The 12,126-nt window shown below is 37.1% G+C and overlaps 1 protein-coding gene across 3 annotated transcripts in view; it reads left to right on the top strand.

The window, feature by feature from the left end:
- The window catches only part of UPF2 (UPF2 regulator of nonsense mediated mRNA decay), an 86,179-nt gene that overhangs the window by 65,178 nt on the left and 8,875 nt on the right, over positions 1 to 12,126 (top strand). For all 3 annotated transcript variants that reach the window (XM_054695089.1, XM_037510606.2, XM_037510605.2), the window contains exons 17-19: positions 3,112 to 3,216; positions 3,472 to 3,570; positions 6,188 to 6,355. In XM_054695089.1, coding sequence (XP_054551064.1) covers positions 3,112 to 3,216; positions 3,472 to 3,570; positions 6,188 to 6,355 — 372 coding nt within the window. The remainder of the gene's footprint in view (positions 1 to 3,111; positions 3,217 to 3,471; positions 3,571 to 6,187; positions 6,356 to 12,126) is intronic.

The raw sequence follows: 12,126 nt of genomic DNA, 5'->3' as shown, positions 1-12,126 counted from the left end.
GTTATTCATTTTCCTGGTCCCTTATTTAAGTTTTCTAGATTCCTGCTATGAGTGAGACCATCCGGTATTTTTCTTTTTCTTTTTGGCTTATTTCGCTGAGCATGATCCCTTCCAGCGCCATCCATGTTGCTGCAAATTGCATGTGTTTATCTTTTTTGAATGCTGAGTAATATTCCATGGTATATATGTACCACATCTTCTTGATCCAGTCATCTATTTTTGGGCATTTGGGTTGTTTCCAAAGCTTAGGAAATGAGAGATTATTTCTACTTCATATTTTTACTTATTTATTCTTAAATATTTATTTATTTATGCATGAAAGAGCTGGGGTACAGCCAGAGATGTGGGGGGTGAGAGGATTCACCAGAGACAGAATGGGGAACAGAACAGGCAGAATGACTGAAATACACTGCTGAGAGGAGCAGTGGGCGAGACAGGAGAGGTCTGCTTTGCCATGTGGGTAGCTCCCTGGCCAGCTGGGGAATCGAACTCATGCTGCAGAGGCTGTGGATTGCTTCATAGTGCGGTGCTTAACCCCTTCCGCCACCAGGGAGGCCCACCACTTCATATTTTTAGAGTAAACTTTTGGCTGTCCTTGGATTTTGCTACTGCACTAATGAGTAAATGGGATCTAAAATATGAAATATCCTTGATAAATGTGATGTTAAAGAATAACTCATTTTCCTATAAATTTCTCATTTGAAGAGTTACATTGTTTCCATCTAAATGCATTCTCCTTTTCAAAAGTGAACTTTATAATTTTGAAAGTTGTATCATTTTTCACCAATTACTTTTACAGTTTCAAAGTGAGTATTTTACATGATGTATGCATTTGTGAAATAGAGAAATAAAATGTTTGGTTGGAGTATTCATGAGTCTGTGTCTGAATAGATACAGGGTGTCTAAACTACACAGGGTGTAGTTTACTTTAAGGAAATGAAGCTGGAATAGTTTGCTTCTCCCACCTAAGACCACTCTTTCTCATTATTGCTCTCTGAACATGAGCAGTGAAGAGAAAATTTATTAAAGAGGAGAAATGTGTATGTAATAAAAGTGATAAAAGCAGTGTTGGGTATTCTACAAGTATTTGCTTCAGCCAGAATTGGAAAGGGCTGGAGTTATACTCTTCAGAAAAATTGTTACTGTTCTGTTTTCATTTTGGCCTTTTGAAATTATTCTCAACACATCAATTTCAACTATGAAAATTAAAGATAGCTTTAAAGATTATATAAATTTTCTGCCCAAACTCCCAGCTTTCTGCAGCATTTATGTTTATCAACAGAAAGACATGATTTATTATTGTGATAGCAATAATATTCACTGGGCATTTTTATACATGGACACTGTCTTACACCCTCTGTTTAATATATTGTTTCTCATACCACCTAGTGAGATAGATGAGCAAATAAGACGTAGCAAGGTTAAATAATTTTCCCAAGGTCTCATAGTGGTAAGCGGCAAAGCCAATATTTAATCTCAAATAGATTCACTTTTGCTACATTACTGCTCCCACTTTCCTTAGCCAGATTAGATTTGGTGGTCCATGGCCCACTGCCCACTTCCTAACTCCACAGTTTACTATGTCTGTATAGTGAAATTAGGACAAGTGAAATTTTTGTTTATCATTTTAATTTTAAAAATTAGTGCATTTTATGTCGGCTTGAATAGTATTTTTTTTAAAGATTTATTTATTTATGCATGCAAGAACTGGGGTACAGGCCAGATGTGTGGGGGGGTGAGAGGATTCACCAGAGACAAAGTGGGGAACAGAACAGGCAAATTGACTGAAATACACTGCTGAGGGGAGCAGTGGGCGAGATAGGAAAGGTCTGTTGCACCATGTGGGTATCTTCCTGACCAGGGCTCAAACTCCTGCTGCAGTTGCTGTGGGTAGCTTCATAGGTTGCGTCTTAACCCCTTGCGCCACAAGGGGGAAAAGGTGAGGGAGAAAGTTGATGTATTTTATTTTAGCTTTAGTTTTTTTTTTTTTTTTTTCAGAGAAGTATCTTTTATGTATTAAGAAATCACTTTTTTTCCCCCAAGGACAAGTTTAAGAGCATTCCTGTGGTAAACTTAGTTTTGAATTATAGAATTAATTCCAGAAAAGTTAATGCATTTGCAAAAAATGTTGATGTTTGTACTTTTCCAAAATAGTGTTTTTTAGAAACTCTGAAAATCTCCAACTGTCTGTATTATAAGTAATAGTTTGCTACATATATTACAAATTAACAAATTCAAATCATTTGGTTTTTCTTGAGAATTATTTCTCTGTCATCTTGGCAGAAGAAGAAATAGCTGGGTTTAGTATAGTTTTTAAAAACTTTTATGGAACTATATGAGAGTGAATTGTGCTGTTAGAGGTGGAAGGATAAACAAATGCAGTGCTGCCACGTGCATGTGTGCATGCGTGTGTTTGGTACCCCTCAGAAAGTTCATTGGGGTGCTTCCTGAACTTTTTGTAAAGGAATTTCTGCTCAAAGAATAGAAAGTAGGAGGAAGGACAGGAGTGAATGAAGAGAAATAGTGCTTAAACATCTAGTTCATCCACTTAGTAGCTGTGCATCTTGGGCAAGTAACTTTTCTGAGCCTTATTTTTCTATGTATAAAAATGGGGATAGTAAAACTTACCCTTCTTTCTTTAGAATTGGACAGAACAGTAAGTTGAAGAATATGAAAGTACCTTCAAAACTGCAGTGCTTATGAAATATAGTATTGTTGCTTTCAGCTGGTAACCCTATTAATTTTTAACTGTTGGTTTCTGTTGCATTGTTGTGTGGGTATTAAATGTTATCAGAAATTCAATTTTTCAAGTTAGTTTCAAAGGAGAAAAATAGAGAAGGGTCAGGAAACTCATTCCTTCTGGAATTCAAGGAAGAGTTTCTACAAAGGATCTTTGTATTATGAAATCAGTGGAAGATAGTGAGATGGGTTTTCAGCAGCTGGGATGAGTGACTGTTGCCAGCTGACTGTGCCTTTCCATTGTAGGCAGACTGCATAAAAGGCTGAAACTTTAGAGTAATAATTATTACAAATAGACTCAAAATCTTAAGACATGTAAATTATAGCAGCCCTTTTCAAATGTTTTAATCTACTAATGTTAAACAATTTCAGGAGGGTTCTGATAACGATGATGATGAAGGGGAAGAAGAGGAGGAAGAGAATACAGATTACCTTACAGATTCTAATAAGGAGAATGAAACTGATGAAGAGAATACTGTACGTATGGCTGAAAATATGCTTTTTTAAACTGTGCAGCATTTTCTTAGAAGTTTTGCTTTTTATTATTGAAAAATAGTCCTTTGGAAGTGCATTTTTATTTTTTTTCCCCTAAATGCTTTGTTAACAAATTCTTTTAGCAAATGTTACTCTTCCTTTGCATCATGTTGAACAAGTTGTAAATACAAAAAGACACTGTTATATAAAATGTTAGTTGAAATTTCTAGTCTGATTTCTTATTTTTGTTTTGATAAGGAGGTAATGATTAAAGGAGGTGGACTTAAGCATGTACCTTGTGTAGAAGATGAGGATTTCATTCAAGCTCTGGATAAGATGATGCTAGAAAATCTTCAGGTACGAAATGTTAACTTTCTAAAAGCATCTATCTCGGGCCTCCCCGGGGGCACAGCAGTTGAGCTCTGGGTTATGAAGCTGCCCGCAGCCTCTGCAGCGCCGGTTCTGTCCCTGGCCGCCGGGCGTGTAGAACCCTCTTGCCGCCCCCTGCTCCCCTCAGCAGTGTACTTCGGTCCTTCTGCCTGCTCTGTTCCCCGCTCTGGCTCTGGTGAAATCTCTCACCCTCCTGCGCTTCTGACTACCCAGTGCTTGTATGTATGTATGTATGTATGTATAAATAAATAAATAAATAAATCTATCTTTAAAAATAAATAAAAGCATCTATCTCAAAATAATGTGGTTAAGGGGCCTCCCTGGTGGCGCAGCGGTTGAGCGCTGGGTTGCGAAGCTGCCCGCAGCCTCTGCAGCGCCGGTTCGATCCCCGGCTACTGGGTGAGGGTCCCACATGGCGCACAGACCTCTCCTGCCGCCCGCTGCTCCCCTCAGCGCAGTGTATTTCGGCCCTTCTGCTCCCTGCTCTGGCTCTGGTGAATTCTCTCACCCTCCCACGCTTCTGACTGTACCCAGTACTTGTATTAATAAATAAATAAATCTTTAAAAAATAATAATAATGTGGTTAATATGAGGTTTTTTACCATCTAAATATCTGCCTCTGTAGTAGCTTTTTCCTGACTGATCTTGCAGCTGCCAGGGTAATTTCATTGTACCAGCCTTAGATCATTCTTTCTAAGTCGTATCTCTTCTTGTTTGTTTAGGAATAGTTTGTTTAGGAATCACAATTTTCAGAAGATAAATATTTGGGGAAATTTGATTCCGTAAATTTTTAAGTTTGACTTACTATTTGAATAACTTTTGTGTAAATATTTAGAGGAATATTGGTTATTGGATGTTGGAAAACTAACGTATTTATGACAATATACTAGGTTTTATAAAAAGCTCCATTTGGCATTTTTAAAAATGCTTCAGTAATTAGCATGATTATGATTTTCCCATAGTTAAATTCCCTTAAACTTTACTCCGGTCTTAAATATACCTGTTGTTACACTGTTTGGTAACTTGAGAGGAGTGTTTTCGTTGAATTGGTGGGATGCAAACCCTGTGGTGGTGGGTACAGTGGGGAATGGGAAGAGGGGAGGTGAAAATACTGGATACAGATAAAGCTAACTCTTGGACTTTTACTACACAAGGAAGAGAAATGGGGAGGTCTGCCACACCATGTGGGTTAGCTCCCTAGCCAGGGGTCAAACTCATGTCACGGTGGCTGGAGATAGCTTGATAGCGCTGAGACTTTAACCCCTGTACCACCAAGGAGGCCCTGTGCCACCTATTTCAAAAGACTTTAAATTGTAGTAAAAGCTGTTTGAAAACCTTCATGGCCTTTCTGCATTATCTGCTTAGCTTTGAAGAATCACATTTAGCTTTTTCCTAATTCATGCTCCATTCATCAGAAAATTATTTCTAGGTCTTTTTAAAGATTTATTTAATTATTTATACAAGCACTGGGTATAGTCAGAAGCGCAGGAGGGTGAGAGAATTCACCAGAGCCAGAGCGGGGAACAGAACAGGCAGCGTGACGAAACACACTGCTGAGGGGAGCAGCAAGCTCGGCAGGAGAGGTCTGTCACGCCATGTGGGACCCTCGCCGGTGGCTGGGCATCGAACTGGCGCTGCAGAGGCTGCGGGCAGCTTCGCAGCCCAGCACTCAACCGCTGCGCCACAAGGGGAGGCCCCTCTAGGTCTTTAAATGCACCATACTGTTTTATGTCCTTGCTTTTACACCTGTTCTTCCCCTGCTTAATTTCCCTCCATATCCCCAAAACAAATAAGCTAATATGAACATAAATAGATTCTATTCATTCTTAAATAGTAAATGAGCACTTGTAAAGCACTCTAGAAAATACCAGGGACTGCTGTCAGTCTTTGGTGGTAAGGATGTGGATTCTCAGATAAATCAGATAATTATGATACATGAACACTATGAAGAAAGGTGTGTGCTGTGAGTATGGATGAAAGGGTGTGGTGTGTTTGAGGAACGGGGAAATTTAGTAGAACCTGCAACACTGTGTTTGGGCTTGGAAGAGGCTGGAATGATAAACAGGAGCCAAATGACATAGTTCTTCTAAGCAATTTGTAAGGCATTGGGGGCAGGGGAGGACTCCTTGGTTTCATCTTTGTTTCAGGAATATTACTCTAGCTTTAATAATTGTGTTTTCAAAAATATAGCATTGAATGAATAGTTTTGCAAATTATATTTATTTATTTTTAAAGTACCAGATTTTTATTTTATTTATTTTTAAAGATTTATTTATGCATACAAGAACTGGGGTACAGGCCAGAGGTATGGGGGGTGAGAGGATTCACCAGAGACAGAGTGGGAAGCAGAACAGGCAGACTGACTGAAATACACTGCTGAAGGGAGCAGTGGGGAGTCAGGAGAGGTCTGCTTTGCCATGTGGGTAGCTCCCTGGCCGGGGATCGAACTTGTGCTGCAGTGGCTGCAGATAGTTTCGTAGGTTGCATCTTAACTCCTTGCGCCACCAGGGAGGATCATGCAATTTATATTTACATTTATCTTTATGTTCCTTGGAGTATTTATATTGTCATTTCTGTCTTTAAGCAACGAAGTGGCGAATCTGTTAAAGTGCACCAACTTGATGTTGCTATTCCCTTACATCTCAAAAGCCAACTGAGGAAAGGGCCTCCACTTGGTGGTGGGGAGGGAGAAGCAGAGTCTGCAGATACAATGCCATTTGTCATGTTAACAAGAAAAGGCAATAAACAGCAGGTAAGAACTATTCACTGTATATTCACATTTAGTTCTAATCATCAAGTAAAAATTTTGTTTGATAGGTTCTAAATTACCTTTGCCTACAAGTGGAAAATTGTTGGAAACATTTAAAATGTTCATTGGTAAAATAATTTTACTTGTTACATGCATGCATAGAAGATACCTGACTTTCACCGAACAGATATTTTTTAATGAGGAGGACATTTGAATTTTTAATTCATTTATTTGTTAGCATATATAAATACCTTGACTTTCAGTAGGAAGGTTTCATAAATAAGCTTGAGGTTGGAAATGAAAGAATGACAGATACATCTCAAGAAAATGTATGGTTGCTTACATTTCTCTCAAAAATCATTGATTTGTGATTCCTTTATCTTTCTGCATTCTCCTTCAATTACTTTCCCCTTCTTTTCCTTATGTCATAGGTAGCCCTTCAAAATCATTTTCCTGACCACTGAGCCATGTGCCAAATACAGTTCCAGATGCTGAGCCTTCAATGATGAACAAAATAAAGTCCCTGCACTCATGCACTCACATCCTGCTGAGGGAAAAAAGATAAACACAAGATATTTGAAGATAGTAGAAAGTACTATGAATAAAGCCCAACTCTTAGATGCAACTATAGTATATGTCCTATGTTACTGATCCTACAAAAAAAATTTCACTTTAGCATTCTGAAATCAAATTCCTCTTAGAGTTGATGGGATCTTGTGATCATTGGCAGCAATTATTTCTGATTTATGTAAAGTTAACGGTGCATCTTCCAATAAATGAAATGCTAGGTTCTATGAAACTGAGTTGCTACCACAGCTTATTTTAAACACCTCCAGTGGCTGGCTCCCACAGCATTCAAATAGCTATTTAACAGTGATTTATTGTTTACTGGCTATGAACTAGACACCATTCTACATATATGCAGAACATATAGCAGTCAGCCAACCTTCCTTTACTCAGGAGCTTTCATTCTTATGTTGGGAGACAGATAATAAAGAAATACATAATGACAGTCTGGGGGAAATGTTATAAAGAAAAAAAGCAAGATGAAACACTAGGGTAAGAAGGAGGTGTTAAGGAGTCTGCCACTTTAGATGAGTTGATCAAGAAATGCCTTTCTAATGAGGTGTTGTCTATAATGCAAGGAATATTCTCTTCCCTCGCCACCAAAGAGATGATACTTAAATTAATTTTTATCTCTGCTTTGGTGAGGTAATTTCTTATTTACAGAAAGGATCAAAGTTACACAGTATACTATTATTTTGCTATAGGGCAAGTAAATCTTGAGATCTCAAAACTATATGCCAATTAGAATGGAAGACTGGAAAAGGCGTTCCATCTTGACTCATGTTATATATAGTTAACGTTGACTTAGTTTCAGAGCACTGCTGTATCTTTTCCAGACAATGTCCTTCTAACTCCCTTGAGTCACCAGGCCTTTCCTCCAGCCATGGCTCTAGAGTTATCCTGCGTTCATGAAAGTCAGTCTCTTCTACCTTCAGATCAAGCTTGAGCCCAGGCATTTCCCCACTCCTTCATCTTCTATTCCGTTCCTAGAAAAATAAGGACTGTTGTTGATCAAGGTCCTACCCTTGGGGTGTTGGACTGAAATCTTTACCAGAACTGCTGTCCTCCAAACACCTGGAACTCCAATCCCAGCGTATTTGCTTTGTTTTTTCTAGGGACCACTTCATTTTCTTTTTCCTTAAAAGCTCTCAGCTCCTTTCTTTCTTCCCTCACATCACCAGATTTTCTAGGCACAAAAAAAGATAGCTGGTTTGTTTTTGTTTTGTTTTGTTTTTAGTGAACAGCAGTATATAACAACTTCAAGGAGATATGCATTTGTTCCTTTTCCCATACAGCTTCTAAACATTGGGATTCTATTAGCACACTTTTTGAGCCTTCACTTTTCTTATCTAAGGGGGTGTTTAGGAAAATTTTCTGTGAAGATCAGATTATAGAACAGTTAAGTAATCGTCCTCTTTATTCTTTCTTCCCTTTTGTGAAGCACATAAGAAAATTCATTATGCTTTTGCCAGCTCATATACCCCATGATGTATACAGAATGTGTAGACATTAAAAATAAAGTAAAAACTAAGAAACTTTATCATTTGAGAAATAAATTCACTTCAGCAGTCCTAGATCCTGAATTATAAGGACCAGAACATGTGTATCTTTATTTTAAAAAAGTCAATTTTGGTTGACAGTGGAGAGATTATATACTATGTAGCCCATATTACTTTTAACAAAATGAAGAGTGGAATTCTTTATTTCTTACAATATGAAATTTTAATTTTTAGGGAAACATTTTTGTTAAATTTTATTTTAAAATATTTGCAAAAACGAAATGAGAGCTTTAAGTACTTGGTTACTAAGTAAAATTTTAACTCATAAACCTTATTTGGAATTTTAGAAAATGTTCATTTTAGGAACATTATTTGAAGAAACATCACTAGCATTTTTGGTCTGAAAAAGAAAGTTTATTTTCTTCTGATTTTTATTTCTATATTTGGCTTTTGGGTGTAGGCCCTTCTGGGCTCAACGTTTTTTCTAGAAATGTGAAATGTGTTGCCTTATAGTAATCTTTAGTATTTTAACTTAAGTGAAAGATCTCTTTGTGCACCAAATTTATGCTCAAAATAACCTTCTTCTGTAGTCATTAGGAAAATAAAAATTTGTACCAGTGAACTGAGAGGTGAAAATGAAGAAGGAAAATGCTGCTGATGCTTATTTCTTTCTAGATTTAAATATTTATCAATTAAGGTAATGAATTGAAATAAAATGTTTTGACCATTAAAACAAGAGTTTTAATGTAATAAAACCCCTTCGTAATTTTAGAAAATTAATTTTGACCTGAACTATTTTATTAACTTGTTTTTTACATTTTCCTAAATTTTGAAGAACCAGGGCTTATTATAGGAAATGATGGCCCTTTTGTTTAACTTGTTACAGTTGTTTTTGTTAGTGGAAATAAACAGTTGGGTAAAGCCCTGACTGATACAGATTTATTCCTGGTACAAATCACTACACAAATTCAAGGACAGGTAGACAGAAACAGTTAACAATTTCAGTTTCTGCCTGTTGGTTGACAACCTCACTTTACTAAGCAGGTAATTTTTAAACATTGATTTATGCAAACATTTTTATTTTCAGAATGCATAGGAAATAACAAAGGATACTGTTACTCTGAACTTTAATAAATTATTTAAGTGCATTACTAAGTGATAATTTGTAGAGCATGTACTGTGTGCCAGACACTATCCTGTGCACTTTGTATATTTTTCTCATTAATTCTCACAGAAGTCCTGAGAGAGAGAGTGTTTTACAGATGAAAAAAGGAGCGTTCTTAAATGATTTGCTTGGTTAAAGTAATAAATGATAGGACTGAGGCATGAATCCAGTTTGCCTGACTACAAAAATCCATATTTTTAACTTCTTTGCAGCACTGTCTGACAAGCATGTATTTCATGAAAGGACTGATTATAATGTGGAAATGTAAAAATTTGGGGAAAGGGCAAAAAAAGATATTACAGAATTCATAATTATAGAAGAAGGAAAAATTAACCACCATCATATACATTAGGATTTAGAAAGAAAAAGCCCACAACCTGCAATTTCTAAAGGTGATGTGGTTCAAAAGGATGAGGAATTGCTCTTTTAAAAGACTGTTAAAAGCCATAAAACAAAGAAGGGTGAGCCCACTGCCTTGTGGAGAGATTATGGGACAAACGATTCCCTTTCCTTTTTATCAAGAAGAAAGATTTTAACATTGAAAGGGTAAATTAAAGATTGGGTAAAATTACATAGTTTCAAAAGGCATAATTTATCTACTTTAAATAACTTGCAGTCTTCAGGCATACAAATTATATCTTTGAGGACTGAAAGAACTTATATGCATGATTGTACAGCAGTTATCATTAAACTTAGAGAAATCTTACCGAATGGGAGCAGTAGTTAAAAGATTCACAGTGGGCAAGTATTTCCTTTTTCAAGAGCACACACAGTCATCCTGAAAACTGTAATCTAGTAAACTTGGTGTCAATTTTTAGTGCAGTTCTAGGTTTTGTTTTTATACAGGTGATTTTAGTCGTTAGGAAAGTGAAAATGTTATTATGCACATTAGAATGGTAAAAGTGAAAACCATATCAAGCATTGGCAAGTATGTGACAGAGCTGAAAGTCTCATATGCTGCTAATAGAAAACAAAATGGTGCAACTTCTTTGGAGAAGTTTTGACAGTTACTTAACTAGTCAACACACCAGATATTCTCAGCATCTTCCAGTCCTGCATTTAAGAAAATTACAAACGTGGGCCTCCCCGGTGGCGCAGTGGTTGAGCGCTGGGTTGCAAGCTGCCCGCAGCCTCTGCGGTGCCGGTTTGATCCCCGGCTGCTCCCCGGCCATGGGAGGAGGGTCCCACATGGCGCGCAGACCTCTCCTGCCGCCCGCTGCTCCCCTCAGCAGTGTACTTCGGTCCTTCTGCCTGCTCTGCTCTCTGCTCTGGCTCTGGTGAATTCTCTCACCCTCCCGCACTTCTGACTGTACCCAGTGCTTGTATAAATAAATAAATAAATAAATAAATCTTTAAAAAAAGATAATTACAAACATATTCACATAAATATTTGTATATGAACAGTACAACTGTATTTTAATAACCAAAAACTAGAAACAGCTCAAATGCTATCAGTAAGTGAACGGGTAAACAGAACGGGTAAACAGCAATGTAGTCATACAAGGACTACTACTGTACTATAAAAAGAAATGAACTGTTGATACATAGGGCAACACAGGCACATCTCAAAATCATTCTAAGTAAGAACAAAAGAAAGAAAAGTTTTTGTACTGGATGAAATAAGGTGCATGTTACATGATTTGATTTATATAAAATTTTAGAACATGAAAACCAGTAGTGACAAGAAGTAGGTAAGCGGTTGCCTGGAGTTTGAGGTAGAGGAGGAGATGGGCTTACCATGGAACTAAGCTTTTTATTTATTTATTTTCGAGGTAGAGGAGGAGATGGGCTTACCATGGAACTAAGGTTTTTATTTATTTATTTTGTATTTATTTATTTATTTTCACTTTTTAGAAGTGATAGGTAGCTCATTATGTTGAATGTGGTGAAAATTTCTTAAATGTCATGGTATTTCAAAATTCATCAAAATGTACATTTTAAGTGTGTTTAGTTTATTGTGTTTAAAGTATAACCCATTAAGGCTGTTTTGTTTTTTAAAGATGGTTTTGAGCTCATAAAATAGAAAGTGATCATTGGAAGTAGACCATACTGGACCAGTAAGAGCAGGTCAGGTCAAACTCAGTTCATTAGGGAGAAGGAGCAGGAGGTCTCCTCCCTTGTACTTGCTACTAGTACCTAAATGCTAACTTAGATATATTTTTATTTCAATGTGTGAAATATTTAATTATCTGCATATAAAGTATAGTTGGGTTGTAGATAGCTTCACACTCACACTTAATGTTTTTCACAATAGTATATCTAGCCTGGTGCATCTAGTGTTTGGAGTACTACATTTCAAGAGAAACATTCATACGAAAGTGCATCATAAAAGAGGGTACCAAGAGGGCACATCTGAGATAACACAAAGACAGATTGTCCAGACTCAAAGGAATCAGAGCTTATGCAGTGTTAAGCCTTGCTATTAATTTGAAAAAGAGAAACATAGATCAAGCAAAGAGAGGTCCAGGATCGCGAGCACACTCTCCACGTCCATCCTTTTTGTACCAGACATGCCTATGGCCCAGAGTAGTAGAAGGGGTCCT

Source organism: Talpa occidentalis, unplaced genomic scaffold (assembly GCF_014898055.3).
Source record: "Talpa occidentalis isolate TD23 unplaced genomic scaffold, MPIMG_talOcc4v2.1 talOcc4.14, whole genome shotgun sequence".
Lineage (NCBI taxonomy): Eukaryota > Metazoa > Chordata > Mammalia > Eulipotyphla > Talpidae > Talpa > Talpa occidentalis.
Note: the sequence above shows the minus strand (reverse complement) of the source record. Positions and strands in the feature narration are given on the sequence as shown.